The 27098-nt window shown below is 49.0% G+C and overlaps 1 protein-coding gene across 1 annotated transcript; it reads left to right on the top strand.

The window, feature by feature from the left end:
* Bag3 (BAG cochaperone 3) lies at positions 1-24127 on the top strand. The gene is made up of 4 exons (XM_032892487.1): positions 1-470; positions 17237-17566; positions 19067-19468; positions 22832-24127. The coding sequence occupies exons 1-4, from the start codon at positions 285-287 to the stop codon at positions 23636-23638; spliced, it is 1725 nt and encodes a 574-aa protein (XP_032748378.1). The 5' UTR covers positions 1-284; the 3' UTR covers positions 23639-24127.
* The last annotated feature ends 2971 nt before the right edge of the window (positions 24128-27098 follow it).

Raw genomic sequence — 27098 nt, 5'->3', positions numbered from 1 at the left:
GGAGTTCCGCATCCAACCCACGGCGGCCGCCAAGTTCTCTGGATGGGACCAGAAGTTTCTAGCCGGCCAGTTGCTGCCTTCTCTTTATCTCCTCCTTCCCCTTTGGCAGCTAGGAGGCTATTTCCAGACACTTCCACCCCTCTTCGGCCACGTCACCCAGTCCTTTAATTCATAAAGGTGCCCGCACCGGCTTCCCGGACACATCGGCTACACAGAGGTGCCCGCACCCCACGACCTCGTGACCCGCGCCCTAGCTCTGCGCCCCGGGCGGACCCCAACTAAGCATGAGCGCCGCCACCCAGTCGCCGGTGATGCAGATGGCGTCCGGCAACGGAGCCAGCGACCGAGACCCCCTGCCCCCGGGCTGGGAGATCAAGATCGACCCGCAGACCGGCTGGCCCTTCTTCGTGGACCACAACAGCCGCACCACGACGTGGAACGACCCGCGTGTGCCCCCCGAGGGCCCTAAGGTGAGTGGAACTAGACGTCCCACCTCGACGGTGAAGGGGCCTGGTCGAGCCAGGGCTACGCGAGTCACTTCACTCGGCGCCCTGCTGCGCCAGGAGAGTCCCTAACCATACCGGCCCTGGACGGGCGTCGGGCCCCGGAGAACCTTGGGCGGGGTGGCCTTGGAGGGTAGCCAGCGAGGTGCGACCCGCTCGGTGACATCGGGTGGTTTTCCACAGCCTCTTGCGAGGGGCGAAGGGCAGGTGGTGGCCTGAGCTGCGGTGCGCCGGGTCCTAGGGAAGGGCGATGGGCCTGATGAGCGGCTGAGGCCCAGGCCAGGCTCCGCCCCGACTGTCCGGTCTGGTATTGAGACCCTCGGCTTCCTCCGGTGCTGGTGGCGCACGGCCAGGTTTGCAAGGCTGCTGAGTGGAGTCCTGTGTGGATTTCGCCTTCAAGTTCAGAACTTAGTTGAGGGTTATCCTGACTTTATTGGATCTTAGGCATAGAGTGACTCAGGAGGAGGCTCGAGTAAGTAACTTATTTTCCCCCACTAAACTTATTACTGGTTGAAACTGCTTTCAGTTAGAGGTATTCTGATACTACTCCTTTTTTTTTCTTTTTTTAAATAAAGATATTGTTTCTGACAGTTTCAAAACTAGAGAATCGGATATTATATCCATACTTAGCCGTTGGCTTAAGATATTGCCTCACACTGGAGAGAAAGAGAATGTATTTTTAATGGCGTGATTCCTTGTTATTGTAGTTTTCAAATACTGGAGATTGTTGCCAGAAACAGCTGAGGAGTCTTGTGAACAGCAGGTGTATGCTTCATTTACATATATATTCAGGCTTGTGTGCCTCAGTGTCAAGAGCAAAAAAATTTGAAAATACAAATTTGGAAATAAGCCTGACCTGGTTCAGGCTTGTCATCCCAGCACCCAGGAGGCTGAGGCGGGAGGATCTTGAGTTCAAGTCTAGCTTAGGCTATATAACCAGAATCTATCCCAAAAGTTATTAAGTAATTAAATTTGGAATGAAACTAGCCTGTGTTGTGAAATAAGACCCTCCCATCTTAAAAAAAACCAATCAGTTGAAATTTAAGGTACCCTAGGAAGCGCCCTGGTCTTCCGAAAAAAAAAAGAACCAAAAAAAAAAAAAAAAAAAAAAAAACCAATCAATTAAATTTTGAATGAAGAGCTAAAAACACAAACTTAGGTAAGATTTTTTTTTGTTTGTTTGTTTGTTTTAGTTTTCGAGACAGGGTTTCTCTGTGTAGTGTTGGCTATCCTGGAACTCACTCTGACCAGACTGTCCTGGAACTCACAGAGATTCTCCTGCCTCTGCCTCCTGAGGCATGAGCCACTGCCACCTGACTAGGTAGGATCTTTGAAAATAATAAAATTAACAGAAGTCGTATTTAGTATACCATCCAGTAATGATTTATGTAAATTTGGTCTTTTCAAAATGAAAAGTTTTGAAAAATAAATACACTTTTTAAAAGACTCTAACCTGGCCCTGACCTGGTGGTGCACAGCTTTAATCCCAGCACTGGGAGGCAGAGGCAGGTGGATCTCTGAATTCAAGTCCAGCCTGGTCTACAGAAAAACATTGCCTCAAACAAAACAAAACAAAACCAAACAAGACAAGAAGAAATACTCTAACTTACTGCGTTCTGGAAAAAAATAAAAGCAGTGAAGAGTTTATTTATTATTTGATATTTTCAAAAACTCACCCAATTAAAAATGCTTTATAAATCATTGTCTTACAAAAATTCTAGTTTGGTTTTTATGTGTATGGTGCTAGGGATTGAACCCAGGGCCTTGAGAATTTCAGACAAGCATTTTTTTTTTCGGAGATGGGGACCGAACCCCACTGAGCCAAATCCCCAACCGACAAACATTTTCCTTACAACTATTGCTACAACTTTACTATCCAGCAGTGAGCCACATACTTGGCAGTTTACATTTACAAGGAATTAATTGTATATTTCTGGAAATTATTACTATAAGAGGCTATAATTTGGGGTGGACATAATTTCGTGTATCTCTCTGTGTGTGTGTATGCGTGTGTGTGCATGTGTGTGTGTGCACGTGTGTGTGTGTGTGCGTGTGTGTGTCCATTTCATCCATTACTGGGTAAAAGGTTCTCTTGAAACTAGCCGTCTTCAGACTGCATGGGGAGTAGGAGCCCCCCAGTGTGTATTTTGAGGCCTCCTTCCTGTAGCTACAGGCAGCATCTCAACCCTCTGGCACCTTCGTTGGGAGTGAAGATCAAGTTTGAGCACATCATGCTGCTGCTTGGCCAACGTGTCAGGATTTGCTGTAGACACTAGGTGGATGCTTTAGACTGGATTTTCATAAATCTGTGTGAGATAAAAAAACAAACAAAGAAAAGAAATTAACTTTCTGCTCTTATGAAGCAGAGAGTGCAAAACGTTAAATCAGATGTCTTGGGCTTGAAAAAAAAAATGAAACTTTCACCATTATAGTGTTAAACTTGAAAGGTCCTTAACAGTGTCCCCTCCCTTCTGCATAAGGAAAGGCAGAGAATTCACGTGTGTTTCTGAAGGTCACCCGCCAACCCCACTAGAGAGAGAGGGGCAAGTGGACGGACCAGTTAGAAGAGGCTGAGTTTGTTCAGAAGTGGCTTGAATTTGTAGGAAACCGAAGTGTGCTGACCTCTGTGCTGTGCTAGTCTGAGTTTTGATGACTAACTCGGGAGAAGGGTTTCCTTTACCAGATTAATTACTTGAGATAAACTTGCCAGCTTGGTACAAAACCCAACAAGAAAATGAGCATTTCAGTGGAAGAATCAAAAACTCATGCTGTTGGATGCTTTGAGTCTGGACTTCGCTGCTTTTAAACCCATGCGTTGGTTGTCACAGAACATCCGTGTGCCTGGGGCCGTTTCCCTTACTGCAGGCTACCAACTGGGAAGACCTTTAATATTTTAAATAGTCCTTCCTTCCTTCCTTCCTTCCTTCCTTCCTCTCTCTCTCTCTCTCTCTCTCTCTCTCTCTCTCTCTCTTTCTTTCTTTCTTTCTTTCTTTCTTTCTTTCTTTCTTTCTTTCTTTCTTTCTTTCTAGCTAGGGACTGAACCCAGGGCCTTGCGCTTGCTAGGCAAGTGCTCTACCACTGAGCTAAATCCCCAACCGTCTTCTTTATTTTTATGTCTATGTATGCCCATGTGTACGTGTGCCCTTAGGGCCCACAAGGGTGTTAGATTCCCAGGAGCTGAAGTTATAGGGGGCTGTGAGCCAACTTGTGAATGTTGGGACTTGAACTCACTCAACTTTGGAGAACCAAAAGCACTCCCAAATGCTGAGCCATCTCTCTAGTCCCTGAAATAGGTCTTTTGAAGCATAAGGAGAAAGCCTCTGCCTAAAACAAAGGCCTATCTGGGAGGAACTAAGAGACCCTCAGATTATCCCCCGTTGCCTAGGAGATGCTGTCTGTCAATAAAGAGCCCTTGGCTGAGTTGGGAAGTCTGAGAAGGCATCTGGATGTTTACGGTCAGAACTGACAAAGAGGACCCCTTCTTGGAAAGAAGAAAATCACCAACCCTTTGTGTTGTATTCAGTCCTAAAATCTCCAAGTTGACTTTAGTTTTCTCTCACATGGTTATAGCAAATCTCCTACCACTGTTTTTATGGTAAACAAGTGGCCCTTATTGTCCCTTAGCCTGTTCCAACTGGAGGCAATGATGTTCTCATGCAGACACCTCTGCAAGCAGCCATGCTATGCCTCCATCTGTATTTTCTCCACACTTGGCCTTTCTACCAATCAGGGAGGTCCACACCAGCTGAGATCCCTCCTGTAGAGAGGTCAGCGTTCACTGTGGAGTCTGGAGATGCATGAGCCCTTGCGGCCCCTTCCCAGTGTATCTCTTCCATGAATAAACAGGTCAGGTACTCCAGAGTGCTGGTTCCTTACGAGGCAGACGGTCCTGGAACAGAGCTCCTCACCTCTGTGGATCTGGGGACTCACCATCCTGGCAGTCCTCAGGGTTTTGGTTTTTAATTCAGTTCAATTTTGTGTCTATGCACTCATCATAGCATATATGTAGAGTTGAGGGGACATCTTGGCAGGAGTGTCTACCGTGTGGATTTTTGGGCAAAATATGGTCCTCAGAGGTAGTGGTAGGTGTCCTAACCCACTAAGCCATTTTGAATGCCCTCTAGGGGAACCTTTGAAGAATATCCTCTGAGGGGCTGGCGAGGCGAGTTAATTACACTTGCTGCTCTTGTAGGGGACCTGAGCTCACCTCCCAGCACCCACGTCAGGCGGCTCACCCCAGTGCCAGGGAACCTGAGGCACGGACATGTGTGGATACTCGCACATAAAATAAACATAATAAATCTTTAAAAGAGTGCACATTGTAGTTCCTTGACCCATTCTGTTCCCACTTCATGTTAAATTGAATTGTCTAGAAGGAGACCCAGAAATATATAAGTTCAGGGGTCTTTCTGGTGATTTTGGTTTAGCCACATGGGCCTTGAAAGCCACAGTGGCCCTTGATCCCATTTGGCGCACAGGGAGCCTCCTGCTTCACATCTGGCCTGTCAACACCCTCAGGGTGCCTGCCTGCTGGAGCTGACCCGGGTGTGGTATGCCGAGGGAGCCTAGATACCCTGTGCACAGTGGCGGAGTGAGGAGGCTGCCCTCCACCCCAGGCTGGAGCCTTTCCCTTTTGTCTTCCAGCATCTCACAACCACTTTGTTCTTAATTCTGTGAGGAGAACCGTCCTTTTCACAGAAAATTGGAGATGTTTTTGAGTTGTGATTGAAGTGGAAAGACCCATTTATTCTGCTTCAGCCTCAGCCAAGCCTCCTGTTAGCTCTCAAAAGATTAGGTCATTTTGCTCTTTCTACATCGATCACCTGCCATTGTGCCTCTTAGCAGACTCAGGGGCTGAGTGGCTCCTTCCCCTCCTTTGCAGCAAGCTGCAGTCAGGGCTGCAGAGTGGTTTGGTGGGAGAGGATCAGGAGCACAGCCACGTGCCTCAGAAGGGTGCTCATCCAAGACCGTCGCTTTCCCTCTGAAGAACAGCCTGTGTATTTGGCTTGCACAAGAACTAACTGTGCCTCCCAGGACACAATTTGTCCCCCATTTTGTGAAGTAGATTTGCCCTTTACGAGGGTAGACCACGTACACAGGAGAACTGTGGCTGTGGTTGACGTTAGCCAGGACTGGGAAAACTTAAAATGTTGGATGCTGTCAGGGCTGGTGGTGAGTCAGAAAGCTTCATACCACCCGTGAGGCCTGATTAGCGCCGTCCTGGTTTCTGGAACGGCACAAGGTTTCCTTATATAAACCACTCTACATGTTTATTACTGTTTATCGACATTTAATTAATTAATTTATTTTTTTATTCTAGTATCTATCTTCCATCCAAAATAGGAAACCATGCATGATTGAGGCTGTTCTCTCTCTTTTTTTTTTCCTTCATGTTTTAATTTGATCATAAAATATATGAGGCCTTAGGTAGAAGAGCTGGGAGCTAAACACAGGTCTTGCTTCTCAAGAGCCTTGGTGACTCTTTAGTATTGACAGACACTGAGTATCCTTGTAGGCCTGATTGTACTGTCCTTCAGCCCCCTCCCCTTGCTTTGAACATAAATCGACCACTGCCTCAGACCTGAGGGACTCCTCCGTAGCCAGGCATCAGATCTTGCACTTACAGAAACTGAGATCTGTCCATCATCTGACACATGTGATTTTTTTTTTTTTTTGATAGCCAATGTTACAAAGTCCGACCTTATTTATATATATAAAAAAAATCTTTAGGGCTTTGGTAGCTTTGGAGGAAGCCAGGCAGTGCCGTGTGTGTGTGTGTGTGTGTGTGTGTGTGTGTGTGTGTGTGTGTGTGTGTGTGTGTGTGTGTGTGTGTGTGTGTGTCTTTGTGTGTGTGTGTGTGTGTGTGTGTGTGTGTGTCTTTAAATACCCCAGGTAGCTCTCAGAGGTAAAAACGATTTCATGTTGGAGAAGGATGTCCCTAGCCTCTGGCTCCTTAGAAAGGCTGGCCTGGTGTTCCTGCTCCTGGTCCTGTAGAAGTGTCCGACATATTTACTTGCCTCACCTTTCTCAGACTAGAAGCAGTGTGTCCCTGCTTTAGATAGACTTGATGCTGCTCTAGTTTGGATCTTTTCTAAGTGGTGGGCTCTTTGGCTTTGCCCTTTTGACTCACAACCCTGTTGATCGTTCCAGGTAGAGACTGTTTCTTCTCAGCAGCCTTGCTTTTTTGCCTAGCAGAGTCTGTAGGCACAGGGCAATGTCTCAATGAGAATAAACACAGAGTGGATCTTTAGAAGCTCTTCGGCAGTCCCTCAGCACAGCCGTGTTGTCTCTAGGGTCCCAGATGTCCCCCAGAGGCTTGTCCTGTTAGTCACTTTCTGAATGGCCTTTTCTGTACAGAGGTCAGTGCTTGACTCCCTGAGTCCATCCTTACCACTCTAGAGAGGCTGTTTTGTTCCCATCCGTGACACAGCATCTTCATCAGATCTCTAGGAGGGGGCTGGGAGCCGGCAGCAGCCAGACACTGCAGGTCTGGAGCTGAGCAGACAGCATCCGTGGCCCTGGCAAAGGAGTCTAATTATTTTCTCTTGTGGCTGGCAGTAAGAGCAGACACCCTGCCTACAGAAATTCTTTACTGTCTCCCAGAACCACCGAGAATCACAGATTTCTACCTGTCTGCATCAGAGGAAGCCTGTATACCCCATCAGTTTTCCTGAGTTCCCAGCACAAGGCTGGGTGGGTCCTTTGAACTAAAGCTTCCTACTGAAAATTCCTTAGCATTTCCTTGAAAAGCAGTTCTCCCTACACCAAAGGAACTTAATCAGTATTTGTCAAAGTAGCAGTGTGGTACCTGCCCCCCACATCCCTCTTGGTTATTTAGGAAATTTTTTCTTGGTCACTGAGTAAGTAAGGAATGGATAGTTTTGGAAGACAAATGGTGGGAGAATGGGAAGGCAAGCTGAGTGTGAGGAACAAAGTCACTGGGGTATGGTTTCGCCTTCCAGGTTGGGTTGTCATTCTGTTTACGTCCAAGCAAGGCCCCCTCATCTGAGGCGCAGCTGGGACGTCTCCTCCCATAGCACCCCTTGTGCCTGGTGATGGTGAAGTCTTCAGGCCAGGGTGACTCAGAGTGGAGCCAGAGGTCTTTGCTTGCTGGTTCTGCCTTGGCTGGGCCAGTGACTCAGCACTGAGCTGTCGCTTCCCTGACTTGGAGCACATCCAAACTGGATGTTTCAGGTCTGAGCTTCAGCCCAGGAAGAGACAGATGCTGTTCCTCTTCGCTTTTTCTCCTGGGGAAGATGAAGGGTTTGGAGAGGTCACACACAAATGTCAACACACAGCATCCCAGGAGTGGCAGGCAAATGCTAGGGAAAGAGTTATGTGGCCAGCCTCGCCTGACAGACCTGGGCTCTGGAGATCTTGAGCAGACTGCATGCCCCCCACGGGCGTGTTTCTTCTGTTAGTGGGCACAGCAAGTGCCACCCTTGCAGGGTTGAGAGACTCAACGGAGATAGAGTGTGCATGGAGAGCGCTTCTTTCAAAGCTTGACCCGAAGCCCACGTATCATTCCTAGAGATGCTTACCATGAAGTAGGAAGGTCTTTGTAGATAGGCATCCAGCTGACCTTCCCTTACAGCAGACCTGGCCATGCATGACTCAGACAGCAGATAGGCCTGAAGTCCTGTCTCTGACAAGCTTGTCCCAAATTTAGCTGATTCTCCCTTGGTGTCCAGATAGCCTTCGGAAGCCTGACCCGGACTTCCTGTGTCCCTGTGAGGGTTGTATTCAGGTGCACAGTGACTTGGAACACAGTAGGGGATCAGGTGAAGGCTTCTGGACTTTCTGGAGCCTTCATTGGGCCCCTTTGCTTAATAGGTAGGCATGTTGATCTATACCAGGACGGACATGTTGATTTATGCCAGGGACGGACAAGAGGAGGGCACAATCGTGTGCTGCATGGGACTCTCCATTGCTCAGCCCTAGTTCCTTAAGAAGAGATCGTCTGGGGTTGGGGATTTAGCTCAGTGGTAGAGCACTTGCCTAGCAAGCGCAAGGCCCTGGATTCGGTCCCCAGCTCCGAAAAAAAAAACCAAAAAAAAAAAAAAAAAAAGAAGAGATCGTCTGCAGTCGTCTCTGCAGTCCTGAGAACAATGCCAGGCAGGAACCAGAGGCCCAGTTGATGGCTGGGAATAAGGGGCTGGGGGTGTTAGTGTCAGATGAGGCTAAAGGCTCTGTGACAGACACTATTGTGTTTTCTTTTTGTCTGGAACAAGACCAAGGGAAGGCTGTGGAAATGTTCCAGGCACAAGGAGGGGCCGTTATTGATCTCTTTAAATTCAATTTGCTTCCCAGCCTGGAGATTCAGGTACTTTTCCATCTGCATTGACTAAAGCAAGTGGTCTTTCTTTTCCTTTTTTTCCCTAACAGGAAGTAAGTACCTGATTTTTGGGTTTTTTCCCCTGAAGCTGTGAGTTTAGGAGCCAAGTGCCCCTTGATTGGGCTTCTCCACACAGCTGTGCCCCAGCTTCCCCTGTGACTTGAGGTCTATCTCATTCCTGTATCTGCCAGATGGAATGCCAGGGGAGAGTGCCAGGGTTGGGAGAGTGAAGAGTCTGGAGGCTGTGGGTCCCTAGCACTCCCTCCAGCAGCTGCTAATGCTTGTCCTTGTCCTAGGACCATGCGTGGGCTCCTCTGAGGGATACAGTAAGGGTGTTGAGGATGCCAGCAGATGCATCCAAGACAACCTTCCCTCAGTTTCAGGATGTGCGAGGCAGCCTGGTCCATGCATCTACATGCTGTTGCCCAGCAGTGAGGTTTTCTGTGTGTAAGCTCCTCCCCCAAGTAGCAAGCTCCCCCCCCCCCCAGTAGCTGACTAGCCTCTTTGAAAGAGGAGAGTTCAGGGCTTAGGTTTTTGGTTTTTTTTTTTGTTTGTTTTTTTTTTTGTTTTTTTTTTCTTTTTTTTTTTTTCGGAGCTGAGGACCAAACCCAGGACCTTGCGCTTCCTAGGCAAGCGCTCTACCACTGAGCTAAATCCCCAACCCCAGGGCTTAGGTTTTTAGGGTACTTAGTTGGCCCTGTTTACTTCCCAGTTGGTTCCCTAAAGGCTGAGACAAAAGGGCTTCTAAGCTAACAGACTCATTACCAATCTGATAAGAGCCACCAAGGCATTGGGTTTTGCAATGCTAGGCCCAACCTCTTAGTCCATCAGTAGCTGTGGAATGAAGGCACGTGATGGTGTGGGGCAGGGAGTAGTTCAGTGTTTACAAAAACTTTCTCATGCATTATTTCACCACGTCTTTCAAAAACAGCCAGTTGAGGCGGCTTGGGAGATAAGAGGCAGGAAGATGGTGAGTTCAGGAGGGCAACCCGAACTATGTAAGAATCTACTTAAAACATAACACAAACCATCAGAACCCCCTGGAAGGTGAGGGAATTTCGTGGCTGGGAAGCTGAGTCTGTTATAGCAAACTCTGCCCAAGGCTGGTGAGCCACAGGGAAGTGTTGGAGCCCGGGATGGCGGCTTGTAGACCAGGGCTCGTGCGCATTCATTTCTGTTTATGTAGACACAGCTGCAAAGACAAGCACTGCGGGTTTCATGTTCTAAAACACAGGGACATCCCTTTTATTAATCCCAGGATAAAGTGTTTCTGTTTGAATAACTGGCACATCAGAGCAGGCCTCTAATCACTTGGGACTCATGGTGACCTGTGACTCGCAGTTTTGTGGCCAACACAGACCTGCTGTCTTATTTTTTAAAAGATTCATTCATACTTGTTGTTTTTAATTATACATGTGTGTGAGTGTGTGTTGGTGCATGTGAGTCCACTCACTTGCAGAGGCCGTAAGAGGGCATTGGATCCCTCGGGGCTGGAATTACAGGGTATTGTGTGATGCTAGGAACTGGACCCTGGTCCTCGATAGCAGTAAGGATTCTAACTGCCAAGTCATCTCTTCAGTTCCATGACCTTCTTTGACTTACCAAGAGTCCCAGGACAAAACCTATCTGACTGGAAGTGCTGTGAGTGGACTTGAGGGGCGTGTGGGTCTGGCTTCTTATTCCGAATCTGTCCCAAATCTCTTAAACCCCCCAGAAGCGGTAGAGAGCCAGTGTAACAACTCAGGAATTATCCTGAGCTTGGTTGTGGGGACTGCATGGCTGCTTATGGATCACACTGGTAATGAGTCATTTATGTAGCCTCTTGGACCAAACAAAAGGCTGGGCTGGGTTATTGAAGCTCGAGTGTCTGTGGAGGTGAAAGTTCTGTTCTGTGGCTCCTGCCTGATAGAGGCGCACGCCAAGCTGCTTCATTTCTGCCCTGCTCCTGACTCCACCGGGAGTTCCACAGCCTCTCTTTCAAGGCTCTGTCACTCCCGTCGGTGTTAGAAGTTTTGAAGTATTGTTAGTGAAACTCAACAGCTGACCTGGGTGAGAGCTCTTCTGGCCTAAAAACCCAGTTAATGGAATCGGTGTTCCACTTAAAACTCCAGGGCTCGAGTTGGAAGTGCTGATCACCGCCATTGCTGCCGTTACCATGGTAACGGGAGCTGTGGTTTGTAGGCATCAAGCCAGCTTTTGTTCTGTTTTGTTTTTTGCTTTTTTTTTAAGCCCGCTTTTTTTAAAGAGCCAGAGGGTTATTAAGCCCATTCCCAGGGTTTGGAGGGCCACCTACTCTGCATTTAGGGAACCAGTTATGGCTGGTTCAAAGGTCAACTCTTCCTGTTGTCTGTGAAAGGGAGTGCACCAGCTCACGGTTTGCTGAACACCTTCCTAAGGGGTACCCAAGAGCTGTTCCCCAGCATGCTTCTAAGATATGGGGGCGGGACTGGGGTTGGGTGTCGTCTTTATTTGGGGTATAAACCTTTGGGGAACTTTGAGTTCTTGTGATTTCTGACAAATTCAGACGTGCTCATGGTGGCATGGCCATAGACAAGTTCTAGCAATTTCGGTGCCCACCTCAGGTCCTTACTTTTTCATGCCAGCCCCCTAAGCCTTCTCATCCCAGTCAAGTAAGACGTGCTTGGGATGGAGGTAGAACCTCCATTATTTTTACTTTTTCCTGGGTGCTCCATTGTCTCCTCCAGTCTGAGAACCAATAGTCAACTATTCCCGGGCTGCCCCTGAGTTTTATAGCTAAGAAAGCAGGTGTCTAGGAGGGTGTGAACTGCTCTTGTAGCACATGGGTGGGGCAGGAGGCAGACCAAGGGCAGTCTACTTGTCAGTAATTTTGCACTTACTGCAGACCTGCGGACAAGCTGAACAAGACTCACGGAACCTGGCCTTATCTCCAGACTTCCTCTAGTGATAATGCCTTGTGCCTAAAATGGCGCATTTTGACTCACTTGGTATTGATTCCCCCCTGATTATTATTCTGGCTTTCTCTCCGAGTTGTTTGGTGCCCTCAGATAGCCTCGGGATTTTAATGCAGTATGCAAACACCAGTGAAATTAACAACACTCATTTATCAGTTAATGCAGTCAGATAAGAAAGTCGGACCCTGAGGCTCTCATTACCTAATCAGACTTTGTGTGTCTTCGTGAAGTCCTCAGCCAAGATAAGAATAATTAGCTTGGTCTGCATGGAAATCACCAGAAAGAGGGGGAGATTCACAGGTGCCTGCTTGGTAGCTGTGCTGGGTGCCCTGTCCCTGTCGTGTGATGTCACAAGTACCGGCCACTTCTCCCAACCCAGAGAGAGGAGATTCCTGGGGTCCCCAGTTTCATGCACAGACAAGATACCACACACACACACACACACACACACACACACACACACACACACACACACAAGACCAAAGAGGGCACTCAGTGCGGACCCTGCTATGGCTGTAATTATTGTTGAAGTGGATTTATTATTGACCTGTCCTGTGAATTCAGTTGGCTTTTCAAAACACTTTTTTCCCCCCAAAAAAAACCCAACAGAGGGATAAAGGGGAACCCAGGGCTCTCAGTGATGATGGTTCTCTATCATTTGGGATATGTAGGTGACTCTGTACAGATCCAAGAGACTCAGGACTGGAAGGAAAAGCAGCCTGAGGCCAGGCTCACCTGGATGGCCATCCCCGCTTTAAAGCTAATGCCACCCAGCCCCGCCATTTTCAACTGACTCCAAGCTGAAGACCAGCATCTTGGTGGAGGCCCCCACTCTGCTCATGTCCTTTCGACCACAGAGGGCTTCCTGCCTCCTGTTTGCTTCTCTTTCCCACCCCTGCCCTGCATGCTCTCAGTCCTCACTGGTCTCTGACTTCTTCCTATGAGGCTTGGTGTGCCTTAGTTTCTCCTTTTCGTCCACACCTTCATTTCTCCTGTTCGGTTCCTCCTATCCTGTGGAGGCGTCTGCTCATAAGCCTGTTCTCCAGCCCTCGTCTTCTGCAGTTTAGCATCTGCTCTTGCTATGATAATAGGCCTTCCTCCCCAGACTCAGACCCGGCACTTCTAGAAAGACTCAGGTTGTGTGTTGCCTCCCCTGTGTGGTCCCTGTGTGAGTTGGATGGGGTTTCCTCCCCTTTCCCTGTGCTTTTTCAGCTGAGGTACAAAGCACAAGTGAGCTGCGAAAGATGCAAGGTCTTCAGTGCCTTTGATATAGAGGCTGTCCTAGGAGAGCCTCCCACCATCAGGTCTGACTGTGAGGGCATAAGGCTGGTGGGGTGGGTATGCTGTGACGGGGTGGGCAGTAAGGGCCTGCAGAAGAGTGTAGCATTTGGGGGGGGGTGTTTACATACCCAGGAATAGACACCACCCAGATACAGAGAATATTTCATTAACTCAAGGCTCCTTCCATAATCTCCCAAGCCACTTTCATAGATGACCGTGCAGATTTCTGTCCCCATTTGTTAGTTTTGTCCTTCACTCTGGGTTCCTTTGTCGATTTGGGGTCTCTTGTGTCTCTTTGGGAAGGGAATTCTTAATTTGTTCCAGGCCTTCTGCGTGCCTCTCTTAAGTGTGTCTTATAAACCTTCCCCCAAGGGCTGCAGAGATGGCTCGGGAGTTACGACCACCTACTGCTTTTGGGGAGGACCCACATTCAGTTCCCAGCACCTAGGTAGGGCAGCTTGCAACTGCCTGTACTACAGCTCAATGGGATCCGACGCCTTCTTTGGGCCTCCCACATGCTCAACATTTTTTAAAAACAGTGCACACCTTTAGTCCCAGGACTCAAGAGGCAAGGCAATCAGATCTCTGAGTTCTGAATTCGAGGACAGCCAGGGCAACATGGAGAAATCTTATCTCAAACCAACAAAAACAACAAAAATCTTCAGGCCTGGAGAGATGGCTGAGCTTAAGAGCACCGGATACACTTTCAGAGAATAGTCATTAATTCCCAGCGCCCCACATGGTGCCCCACAGCTGTGTGTGACCTCAGTCCCTGCGTACCCAGTGCTTTCCTCTGGCCTCTGAGAGCCGTGTACACATGGTGCACATTCATGCGAGTAGTATAAACTCTAAAACATTTTTTTTTTTAATGGAAAAAAAAATCAGAAAGTCAGGCCTGGAGTCACACCTGAAATTCTGTACCCTGGTGGCTCAAGCAAGGAGATCAGAAATTTGAGGTCAGCCTGGGCTACATGTGAGGCCCTGTCACAAACAGCCTCCCCATGGTTCTACAGGGTGCTTGTGGCCTGTTTTGTTTTATGGGAAAGGAAATGAAGGCTTACAGGGGTAAGGGATTATCCGTGCCCACTGTTAATTAATGGTAGTAGAAATGAGCTTGGGTCCTCTGGGTTAGCCTCCCCTGAGGGACAGTCCCCCATTTGCCTTGTACCTCAGCCACACCCGCTTTTCAGGTGTTTCCTGTTTGTCCCAGGCATTGACTTGTCTAGTTTTTGAACAGGGTCCCATGAAGTCCAGGCTGACCTCAAACTCAATATGTAGCTGGAGATAACCTTGAACTTGTGATCCTCCGGCTGCTACCTACTAAGTGCTGGGATGTACATGTGCACCACTGTGTCTGGTTTCATACGATAGTTGGAGTTGGACCCAGGATGTCCTTGCATGCTGGGCGCCCAGTCTACCAAGTGAGCTACGTCCCCACCCCTTACCTTGTCTTATAAACTCCTTATTTGCAAGGCTCATATCTTGTTGGTTTGATGACCCCTGGGCCTGTCTGAGTAGTAGCTTGATGTTCGCCGGGAACTGTAGGTGAGGCTAGCTCAGACCTACTAAGTGCCCAGCTCTGAAGAGTAGGTAGTGGCTGAGGCTCTGTTCATAGCCAGAACAAACAGCAAACTCCAGGCAGTTCCCCCAAAACATATGACAGCACTGTGCAAAATCTGATTTCAACTGGAAAGAAGGGCCCTGTCCCCAAGCGTAGGCACATTGCGTAGAACATATGTTACGACAGGATTCTTTGTTGTGTCCTGCCATTTCCCTATGGTGCACGTCTCATGGCTAGAACTGGGTTTCTTTTCTCTGTGTGAGGCCTGGATCCGCTCCCAGCTCTTGGGTGACCTGAGAGTTGAGCAAGCTAAAATAATGCTGATGTCCTGAGCACGTGGGCATTCTAATCTGAGAGTACCAAGTGCCTGTCTGCCCCTCTCCCCAAGGACACAGTGACACCCTTGCCTTTCCTGTGTTTTGGAGGCCCTCCAGGGGTGAGGTCTCAGCAGGAGGGAGGCAGCACATAAGCCTGAAAGGGGCGCATTGCAGGGCCAGCCACCTGGTGTCCAGACCTGTACATAAATATAAAACATGGCAGAATTAATGATTGTTTTCACTCAAAATGCAAACCAACTCTCAGGGTCTGCCCTTAACCTTTGCCCAGTTCAGCAGCTGGAGAAATTAACACCCTGGACTCACAGATTCCCAGCTTTTGACATTTGTTTGCCATTTGGAGAGCTACCTCACTAAAGAAGGCTTACTCTCCTAAACACCAGCCTAGTCAGATATCCCCTCATCTGTGTTCAGGAGACAGTTGGAGGCTGAGTGCACAGCCTCTGGTTGGAGAGATATGTCATTGCCCAGTGAATGGCTGACTGGCCTCGGTGTCTGAAATAAGATCTGCCCAGAGGTACATCTGGAACTTGGCCTTCTCAAGGGTCCCAAAATAGCCAGGCCTCTAAAGGGACAACTTCATGAGAGGACACAAGAAGGACCCCCAACTGCTCTTGGCCTAAACAGGGTTTATTGTATTGAAGGGGGAGAGGCTCTGTGGCTCTTCCTTCGAGTGTATCAAGAAAAAGTTTACTGGGACCACTGAGACAGAAAACTGCTGCTAGAGTAGGGAGAGGAGCTCAGCTCCCTGTTGAGCACAGACAAAGCACAGTGTGGGATGTGTGGATAGTATTTAAAGGGAAAAACTGATCAAAGGCAAAAGGGGTTCTAACCAAGCTGACCTAACCGGATTCTGACAAGCCAAGGGCGGTGGACAGACATCTGGGGAGGATGGGAGGTGGACAGATCTGGGATGTCCATGGTGGTGGGCTTGGAATAAGGGGTTCTGGATGACTTGATTTAGCTGCTCTTTTGCAATAGCTGGATTTTACAAGGAAACACACAGATGGGCCTAGGAGAAAGCCCAGTAGCCTTGCTGTAAAGTTTAGCCAGGCGGAGACTCTTAGGAGTTGGCTGTGTAAGACTGGCACGTGTAATCCCTGGGCTTTGTTCTCTTCTTACACCACTTCTGCATTCCAGGGTATCTCCCTTTCTTGCAGCTTGTTCTAAAAATAATTCCAAGGAGCTAGCCTCTGAAACACACACACACACACACACACACACACACACACACACACACACAGAGAGAGAGAGAGAGAGAGAGAGAAAGACAGAGAGAGAGAGAGAGACAGAGAGAGACAGAGACAGAGAGAGAGAGAGAGAGAGAGAGAGAAGAGAGAGCACAACACAGAGAACAGAGCACCCAGAAAGCACATACAACACACAAAACAGGGCACAGACAACACACACAGCACATACATAGCACATAAATGACATACACACAGAGCACATACAACACACAAAACAGGGCACAGACAACACACACAGCACACAAATAGCACATAAATCACACACACACACAACAGCACATACAACACACAAAACAGGGCACAGACAACACACACACAGAGCATACACAACACAGAACAGAGCACTCAAACACACACAGCACAGCACAGACAGCTACAGCGTGCATGCGCACACATGCTCGCGCCACACACACACACACACACACACACACAGAACACATAGAACCCACAGAACGGAGCACAGACAACACACACACAGCACACAACATACATGCTTTTCCAGAAGGAAGTTTAGTAACTGGAGTTGAGTCTTCCAGGGATCACTGGCTTCAGCCTCTGAAGATGTGCAGGGGCCGTTGGCCGCTGTCTGCTGTCTACACTGCCGTCATCCAGAAAAAAGAAACACCTGTCTCGCCACTGTGGGAAGCAGACCTCTCTTGTACTTCAAACTGATACTTTGACTTCTTGGTGTGCCCGGCGACAGGCTTTATTATATAACCCTGACCAGCCAGCCTGGAACTCACTTTGTAGACCAGAATGGCCTCAGAGTCACAGAAACCCACCCGCTTCTACTTCTCAGTCCTGGGATTAAAGGCATGACCACCATTCCCTGTCCCCCTAAATCATAAAGTGTCGCTCACACAGTAGACTGGAAATCTGGAGAAAGCAGAGACACTGAAGAGTTCTGGTCCCCTGTGCTCAGCTAGCTTGGCTGAACTGTGAGGTCCAAGTCACTCAGGAAGATCGGAGCCCCTCAGCACCACCCTCCTTCTCAGCCCTGTTTTAAACCAGTCTTTGTTTCTCCTTCCTTCACGTTAGGAAACTGTATCATCTGCCAACGGCCCTTCCCGTGATGGCTCCAGGCTGCTGCCCGCTAGGGAAGGCCACCCCATATACCCCCAGCTCCGACCAGGTTACATTCCCATTCCGGTCCACCATGAAGGCTCGGAAAACCGGCAGCCGCACCTTTTCCATGCCTACTCCCAGCCTGGGGTGCAGCGATTTCGAACCGAGGCAGCAGCCGCCGCCCCGCAGAGGTCCCAGTCTCCTTTGCGTGGGGGCGTGACAGAAACCACTCAGACAGATAAACAGTGTGGACAGGTGCCGGCAGCTGCAACAGCCCAGCCCCCGACTGCCCACGGACCTGAGGTAAGAGACCCAGTTCATGCTAGGCCAGAAACCGACCTGGTAGTACACGGGGCTCACGGCCTGCATCCTCAGGGGTTCTTCCTGCAGAGATGGTTGGCAGCCTCACATGGTCCCTGTATCTTACACCTGTAGGTGTAAGATTTTTTTCAGATGGCCAGAGAGCACATGACTTATTTTCGTAGTAGAAGAATTGGCGCCAACAGGTTAACCGAGTGACCAAAGTGCATAGAGGTAGAGGCCTCACAGCTTGGAGCAACTGCATGGCTTCCTATATCAGTGTTCCTATGCACACTGGGCTCTCTGCTTCAGAGAGAGCTGAGTTACTCTGGTCCCTTCAGATGGACAGCAACCATTTGGACCTATGCTGGGAATGAAATCAGGGTGGCACAGATCTCTGTCTTCAGATGTATCGTTAAAGGGAATCCAGCATTAAGTCAGAAGGGCAACAGCTTTAGGCTTGAACCCTGACGTTTGCCATTTTGAGGTCTGTTACTAGTGAAAGTGTGTTGCTCACTCGGTTCTGAGCTGAGGTTGTGGCCAACAGACTGGGTAGGGTTGCTAAGTAGTTATGCCTTCCTTTTTCGTCATTGTCCTCTCAGCAGCTCGTCCCCTGGGTCACTGGCATTGTTCTTGAGGATGAGCCCACATTTCCTGCCTGCGTCAGAGTTCTGATTGTTTTTGACCTCTACTTGTGTTCACTTTCACCGTAGTTAATGTGGGATACTGGAAATCTTTCTCCTTTCTTGGAGATGTGTTTCCTATGTAGGTAATGTTTCTCCAGTACAAGTCAAAACAACACATTGGTCAGAGATCTTAGAAAATGTAAGCCAACAAGGCCGTTAGTGGGGAACCACCTGGGCAGCCATCTTCCTCACCTTCTAGGTGACTAGAAGATAGATCAGAAGAGCAAGGGACCTGGCCTGCACCCAGACACAGGCAGCTCCCAGATGCTTCACTGCATTCTCCAATGAGAGGTTAAGCAGAAAGGAGACATTCAATAACAACAAACAGACCCAGCGGCCCACACCCTTCCTGTGCATGCCGCTGCCTGCCAACGCACAGGCACAGAGCATCCAGTTAATCCTCAGAGCAACCCATGAGGTGGGCAGGCAGGCTGTCCTTTCCCCATATTTCAGGCAAGGTGCCGAGAACTGTCGAGCTTCCAAGTATTTAAACCCTGGCCCTTTTATTTCAGAGCTCTGGGAGCCTTGTGTATGCTGGGCAGGTGCTCTCCCAATGAGCTATGTCCCAGTGTTCTTAATACTCTATTTGTTAAGTAGAGTGGTGCTGGAGAGTGAAACCAGGGTCTCAAGCACACTGAGCACTTGCTCCCTCACAGAAGGACACACAGCCCTTATCCTCACACTTTGAAAATGTTTATAGCAGGAGGGCTTCGGGGGATGTGTTGTCCTGGCCAGGTGGTGTCTGGGATATTTGGAGTGCCAGGGCAGCAGGGTCATTCATTCATGGCACCGTGCCTCTGCCCTTTGTCTCTTGCAGCGATCTCAGTCTCCAGCTGCCTCTGACTGCTCATCCTCGTCCTCCTCGGCCAGCCTGCCGTCCTCTGGCAGGAGCAGTCTGAGTAGCCATCAGCTCCCCAGGGGCTACATACCCATCCCCGTGATACATGAGCAGAACATCACCCGGCCGGCAGCCCAGCCCTCCTTCCACCAAGCCCAGAAGACCCACTACCCAGCTCAGCAGGGTGAATACCAGCCCCAGCAGCCTGTGTACCACAAGATCCAGGGGGACGACTGGGAGCCCCGGCCTCTTCGGGCCACATCTCCATTCAGGTCACCTGTCAGAGGTGCATCCAGCCGGGAGGGCTCTCCAGCCAGAAGCGGCACACCGGTTCACTGCCCATCACCCATCCGTGTGCACACGGTGGTCGACAGGCCTCAGGTATGGAGAGTCAGTGGTTGACAGAGGCGCAGGTGGCTGAGGCAAGCCGAGAGGTTCTGCAGATGCCCTGGGATTCCTCAAAGCCCTGCCTTGTCAGCATAGCACAACTAGAGACAAGTGGAATTCTAGAAGCTGCTGGTCTTTGATGCCCAGGGACAGAGGGGGAGGGAGAGCCTGTGGTAAGGCTGTCACTCAGTGCTATCACTCTCACCTCTATAGCCATGTTCCTTAGTGTGCACCACACCTTTCCTGGTCTCCCCCCCCCCCAACACATACTCCAACCACACTGTGCACTTCAGTTTAAGAGGGGCATTGTTTCTCTTTCTCTGTTTCTGTTCTACAAGCCATTCTCTTGATCCCTCTGGGGCATTTGCTCAGGCTGGACCTGTTCTATAAAATAAAAGACCAGTGCAGTCCCCCATCCCTTTGCCTTCTAAGGGATGCCCACCTAGTCTCTCCTCTAAAGGCAACTCCTTTCCCTTCATGCCTTGTACGAGTTCCTTCGGGTTCAGTACGTGATTGTCTTGTGCAATCCAGATGGTCCTCTTAGCTCATAAGCTCCGAGCCTGACAGCAAGGGACCTTGTCTCCCCTTTGCAGTAGGGTATTGTGGTCCTTGGCCACATTGGTGGACAGTAGTGGAAAGCCATTGTGGTCTGGTGGACATCATGGTCACGGCCCTGTGCATCCTCCAGTGAAGCTAGAGATGTTACTGAAACCAAACACCTGCAGCTCAGAGACAGGAAAGGACACTCAGTGTCGCCGGGCTCCTGGCTGTAACATTAAGCAGCTGAATTACTCCTTATCACGGTTTTAAAAGTGAACTCTCCCTATGAGGTATTTCCAAAGATCCAAATGTAGAATGTCTTTCTCTTACAGTGATATTATCTCAGTCCCGGAAACAGGAAATCCTCAACTTTTGTTTGTTTTTGCATGCATTGTGCATACGTGTCTGTGATACATGTTTTGTGCATGTACACGCACATCCTTGTGAAGGCCCATGGCTGATGGGAGTCTTTCTCGATCTGTCACCACCTTTTACACTGAAGCAGGGTCTCTCACTTGAACCCAGTGCTTGCTGGTACAGCTAGTCTACCCAGCTGGCTAGCTTGCTTCGGGGGATATCTTATCTCTGCTTCCTGAGTGCTGGGCTTACAGGTGGACCGCCACACCCATGCATCTGTCCTGTGTGCCCTGGGGGTCCAAACTCTGGTCCTCACTCACATGTTTGACCTGCTGAGTCATCTCCCCTGCACTGTCTTTAGCTTTTCTATTTGGAAACGATTTCAACCTTTCTGAAGAGCTTTAAGACTCGTATGAAGAAGTCCCATGTGCCCTTCACCCGAGTTCACTGCTTTGTTGAGACAGTCTCTCATGCACCCAGGCTGGCTCCAAAGTTGCTGTATGTCTGAGGATGACTTTGAACTTCTGACCCTCCTGCTTTTGTTTCCCTGGTGCTGGGGTTACGAGGTGCACCCCTGGGTTGGGTTCATGTGCTGGTGTCAAACCCAAGGTCTTTTACACACTGCTCAAACACTGGCAGTTGACTTACAGCCCCAGTGGCCCCTGCCACCCCCAGTAATGCTTGCCGCTCTCACTTCCTATCACTTCTTTCTCTGTATCATCTACTCACTCTAACTGTTGCTCAAGAATTGCTTGCAACTAACACGCCCTTTCACTTCTGGATACGTGAGCAAATATTTTCCCTAAGAAATACAACCAGAGTAGGATGACCAGATTCTGGAAATTTAATATTCTTCCAATAGCATATTACCCAGTTTGCCACCCACTTTCAAATTTCCTACCCAGCACTTTCCCCTTTGGGGTCTGATCCAGGAGTGCAAACACTGACTTTAGCTGTCACTTCCCTTTAGTCTCTGGCATGGTTCCTCAGCCTCTCGATGCTTTCATGACCTTGACATTTCTGAAGAGCAGGGGACACCCTTTCCCAAGTTTATCCTTACACAGCCTTTCCATTGCTTTTAAAACCCACGGTGGGATGGCTGCGAGGAGGCGGGCTGAGCAGTGAGGGTTGATGTTGGGCAGGAAGCACTTGGTGGGAATGGAGCACGCTAGTGAGATAGCCACCCACTCGGGATTCAGTAATCCAGGAAGGAGTGGTGAGAATTCCCCTGGGGACTGCCCCGCGTTTCCTGTAGTGAGTGAGGGAGCCTTTAATCCTAGTTCGACCTCTACTGACCTTGAGCTTGGTAGCCTTTCTTTTACTTCCTGTTCAAAGAACCGTTTTTTAGAGCTTTGAAGGATTTAGCTTATCTGGACATGAAAGTAGAATTAAAGCTCTACCTGGGATGGAGTAGTATAGCATTTCTTCTCAGTTGATGAAACTGGGGCATGAGAGGGTTTGGTAATCATTTAGATGCTAGAGGAGCCCCACCAGGTTCCCATTTGGAGCATGGTTTGTATTTTAAAATATGACCTTGACCTCAGTCTCCTGGAAGGACTGTGTAGCCGGATGCCAGTGTAAGGCATCATATCACAGCATTGCATCAATATGCAGGGCCTGAATTCTTCCAGGGTTAACTATTTCGAGCATCTTGCTTTATTTTCAAAAAAACAAACAAACTGGTCCAAGAGGAAGGGCTAGGCTGTTACAAGTCACCTTGAAAGGGTACCCAGGAGGTGAGACTTTTTACAGCAAGACCCGAGGCAGCATCTCCGGCCCAGGGCTGAAGTGGAGTCGGTCAGAAATTGCTCTGAGCAAACCCCACTGAGCAGCCAGCATGCTGTTTCATTTTTGAAAATGACAGTGGCTGGCTTTCCTTGCCTGTAAGACAGAACAAGCAGGTAGTGAGCCAATCACTGGAGGCTTAGCAGATAATTTGGTCACATTCATGATCAACATCCAGTTCGCATTTTGGTTGGTGGCTGCCCTCAAAAAGATCTCAATATGGGCATAGAGAAATGGCTCAGCTCTTGATTAAGTTTGGTTCCCAGTACCTGTGTGGGTGCCTCACAACTTCCTGTAGCTCCAGTTCCAGGAGATCTGACTCCCTCTTCTGCCTTCCAAGGGCATTGACATACATACAGATCGCATATACATAAATACAAATAAAATTTTTTAAAAATCTTTTTTTCTTTATGAACGTCATTTTCTAGGCTCTGTGGATAATGAGCTTGCAAGCCTGACAGTCTGAGCTCGGTTCCCAGAACCCATGGAGAGGTGGAAGGGTAGAATGGAAGCTGTCCTCTGAGATCCACGTGTACATGGGCACAAGTGCCTGCAAACACACAATTAAAAGAGTTATTTCCAGTTTCCTTGCTTTTTTTTTTTCTTTGCTTGCTATTAACTGTGAATTATTGCTTTAGGCTGTTACTAAAAGTTTGTGTCCTCTCTTCTCAACAGCCCATGACCCATCGAGAGCCTCCCCCTGTCACCCAACCCGAAAACAAACCAGAAAGCAAGCCAGGCCTAGCTGGACCAGATCTCCCTCCTGGACACATCCCCATTCAAGTGATCCGCAGGGAGGCCGACTCTAAGCCTGTTTCTCAGAAGCCACCTCCTCCTGCTGAGAAAGTGGAAGTGAAGGTCTCCTCTGCCCCAATTCCTTGTCCTTCTCCCGGCCCCGCCCCTTCGGCTGTCCCTTCTTCCCCGAAGAATGTGGCTGCAGAACCGAAGGCGGCCCCAAGCCCTGCCCCTGCAGAGGCTGCACCCCTCAAGTCAGGAGACGCCGAAGCGCCCCCTAAGCATCCAGGCGTGCTGAAAGTGGAAGCCATCTTGGAGAAGGTGCAGGGGCTGGAGCAGGCCGTCGACAACTTCGAAGGCAAGAAGACTGATAAAAAATACCTGATGATCGAAGAGTATTTGACCAAAGAGCTGCTGGCCCTGGATTCCGTAGACCCCGAAGGACGAGCTGATGTCCGTCAGGCCAGGAGAGATGGCGTCAGGAAGGTTCAGACCATCTTGGAAAAACTGGAGCAGAAAGCAATCGATGTCCCGGGTCAGGTCCAAGTCTATGAACTCCAGCCCAGCAACCTTGAGCCCGAGCAACCACTGCAGGAAATCATGGGCGCCGTGGCAGCCGACAAGGGTAAGAAAGGTCCTGAAAACGAAGATCCACAAACTGAAAGCCAACAGCTAGAAGCCAAAGCCACCACGCCTCCAAACCCCAGCAGCACAGCAGACTCGGCTGGCAACCCGGTGGCTCCCTAGGGTCCGAGTTGTAGAGACTTTTTAAGATGCATGCACTGCGGGACTTGCAGTCAGCTGGTTGTCTTTATTCATAGCCGCTTGGTATGCAGTAACTTGGGGTGGAGGCAAAGCGCTAACCAAGGGGGCTTCTCTTCCCTATTCTTACCCGTATAAATAAACAAGTTGCCCGTTCCAGAAGTCTAACCCCTCTGCTTGTTTGGGAGCCCTTTCTGTGCATGGGTACGGTGATTTAGCCTTGGCTGTGGGCTGTCTTCCTGTTAAGGGGTTTTAGGTTTTGAGGGATAGGCAGAGAGTTACAGGAACAAGAAACCCGTCTTTGAGATGTGCCACCATTTTGATGAGATAACCTTCATTTCGTTACTGAAACATCTAACTTCAGCTACAATGAGATATGCAAGGAGCCGTAGGAATAGCTCTACGTTGGAATGGCTTTAATGTTGTTACATTTCGGGGAGGGGGACAGAAAATAAAGCGATTGTATAAGTCTCAGTGGTTTTTGTGGTTTCTAAGAGTTTGAAGAGTGACAAATAGCATCAAGGTTGTTCCAGTGGGGGACCCCATATAACAAACTGGGCACAAATAACCCATCAAGGAGCTCGGTGAGAGTGTTCTTGTCTCAAAATATGAGGTAAAGAACAATCGAGGGCGACAGCCCACGTTGACCTCTTGGCCTCTGTATGTGCACACGGGAAAGCACAGCAATAGATTGTCCCCGACTTTAGTCAAATGGTAGACACAGTCGCAAGGCAGTTTTTATCTGGAACAGGAGAGGACTCGGGGCTGTGGACTTAGGTACTGGAGTGTGCTTGCTGTTGCCCCTTCACCTCACCCTGTCAACAGCCAAATGCTACATCAGCTGAACTTCTGCTGATCCCTGGCCTCAGGCCTTACCTCGGTGCTGAGATAGTTCACAAGAGCACAAGGAAGCAAATTCCCATTGCTGCCGAAGTGCTGGGTGCAGTCCGGGTCACTGGGGGTTGGAAATGTTCCTTGAGAGTCTTGGGGGTATCTTTATCCGACACTTCTGAGTCACCAAGCTGGATAGGACCGGGTCCCCTTATACTGGGTTCTTAGAAGCCTTTAGAATTCGGGGTCGTGTGTACTCAGAGGATACTGAGTATGCTATTATTTCTGTGCTAGTGAATTTAAAGCTCTGGAGGGGCTGTAGAGATGGCTCAGTGTGTAAAGGCACTTGCCACTAAGTCTGACAGCCTGAGTTCCACCCCTGGGACCCAGGTTAAAGAAGAAAACTGTTCTCTTTCTACACACAGGCTGTGGCACATGTGCATACACATATACATGTGCACACATAATGTAATAAAATTAGGTGGGCATGGTGGTGCATGCTTTTCAGCACTCAGGAGTCAGAAGCAAGTGAATCTTTGTGAGTCTGGGGCCAGCCTGATCTACCACAACAAGTCCCAAATAGATTTGACTGTCCAAGAGACTCACTAAACATATGATCTACTGCTATTACCCTTTGTTGCCCCCAGAATGGAAGGTAAGTTCCTATTGCTAAATGCACCATGCATTTCAGAGACAGGGCCCAGAGATCCCTAAGCTGGAACTGACCTGAATGCCCCCTCCCAGAGGACTGGCTTCCATGGAAACAGAAGGCAAGCGTCTAAAGTAGCAGGGCCATCCATCAACAGCCCTACCCAGCTGTGATGCATGAACCACATCAACCATCATCACAGCACAACAACCCTAAGGGTGAGTTAGTGGTACACATATCTGGGTGATAACCAACAGCTCTCTAGCTGAATTTAAGACCTGTTCGACAAGAGAGAAACCATGCCCAGAACTGGCAATCTAGCCAACTCTTCAGTACTAGTGAAGTCATGGTTATTGGAGGAGAATCTACAACTGTTTCATTAAACCAACAAGAGCACCGTGTTCTAAATATCTGTGCTGTTACCCACAGGTAAGTGTAGTCTTTGCCCATTAGCAAGGAAACTTTGCAACAGGAGACAGCCACAGAGAACCTCAGTTGATTATAATGAACAGTTACAGAGCCCAGTCCCAACGGCTACATCTACAGAACACTCCCACACCTGAGGCTCAATGGTTGTTGCAGAAGAGGGACAGAAAGATTGTGTGAACCAGAGGATCAGGAAATTTTATGTGACATGGTGCCTCTTAGTAATGTCAGAAGCTATACCCATGTAAAGTGTCACCAGGACGATCCAAACTCAGACAAAGTAGACAGGGAAAAGCCCGCGAGGCCTGGACCCTACAACTAAGGCATGCTGAGAGAGACAGGCAGAGCACATCAATTTGCTATCCATTAATACACAGACAGGGCAGCTTATATTTAATGCGTATGTATATGTGTATGCACGAATGCATGTAATAATGAAAAACAGGTTATAAGATTGAAAGATCTTGGGAAAGGCCATAGGAAACCCCTCCCTCACCCCTTGTGTGGAGATGGGCTCAATTTCTGACCTCCTCTCTTCACACACCCCGCCCCTTGCCAAATGAGGATGGAAAGGAAGAGAGGGACCTGAGACAAAACGTGCAAGTGTGCTGACGTAAGAGCCCCGAGCCGAATTCCTCACGACGCTACTGAGTTTAATATTGGTGCCTGACGATGCTACACAAAAATACCCACTGCCGTACTTGCTGCTCTTAGCCCGCTGAAAAAGGCTGCAGTCATCCTGATGGGGTTCAGCCAACATAATTCCTGAGTGAACTCACCCAGGGAGGGAGCCAGCAAGCTAGGGACTCTAGAAACTCAAATGTAAACAGAGAAAAGAAGCCTGCTGAGGTCATACATGCCCCTTCCACTGCGTGAGAGTCCTGGTTTGACCGTGTGGTTGAATGAACCAGAGACAGAGAAGGTCATTTCTGCATTATTCATCTAGACATTTAGGTGCCTCCACTTTTAACTGGCTTGGATCCTTTTTATTGTATTTCACTTTACCACAAGTCATGGTGAGCTGATCTCTAGCACAGTTGCCTACTTTGGCCCATCCAAACCAAATACAATGGTCACATCAAGACAGGGAAGGGGTTTCTAGCCCCGGATCTTGCAGGAGACCAAGCATTCTGCTGGCTGCAAGGAAATAGAGCTATCTTGGTCCCCGTAGGAGGAGTTGGGGGACAGTAGCACTGCTGAGTATCTGGTATCAGGGGACCTTGACTCAGTTCATCTAAACCCCGGTGCCAGTTAGAAAGCACTGTAGTTAAGAGAACAGACTCGAATCTCTCCAAGCTAAAAATCACAGCTTTGCGGTCTGTGCAAAGCTTTGAGACAGTGACCAGTTACAGGGAGGCTTTCCTTCTGCAGGCCCCCCATTTACAAAATAGGGAAATGGTTAAATGGATTCAGACTTGCAAAGAACAGCAAGCGATGCCCGGCTGAGGACAAGGTTGATTGTAATTAACGCCCTCATTCGATTCAGGGAACAAATGCCTGCCATGCAGCAAGGAGCAGGCAGGATTTGCAGAGAGATCC

Source organism: Rattus rattus, chromosome 2, assembly GCF_011064425.1.
Source record: "Rattus rattus isolate New Zealand chromosome 2, Rrattus_CSIRO_v1, whole genome shotgun sequence".
Taxonomy (NCBI): Eukaryota; Metazoa; Chordata; class Mammalia; order Rodentia; family Muridae; genus Rattus; species Rattus rattus.
Note: the sequence above shows the minus strand (reverse complement) of the source record. Positions and strands in the feature narration are given on the sequence as shown.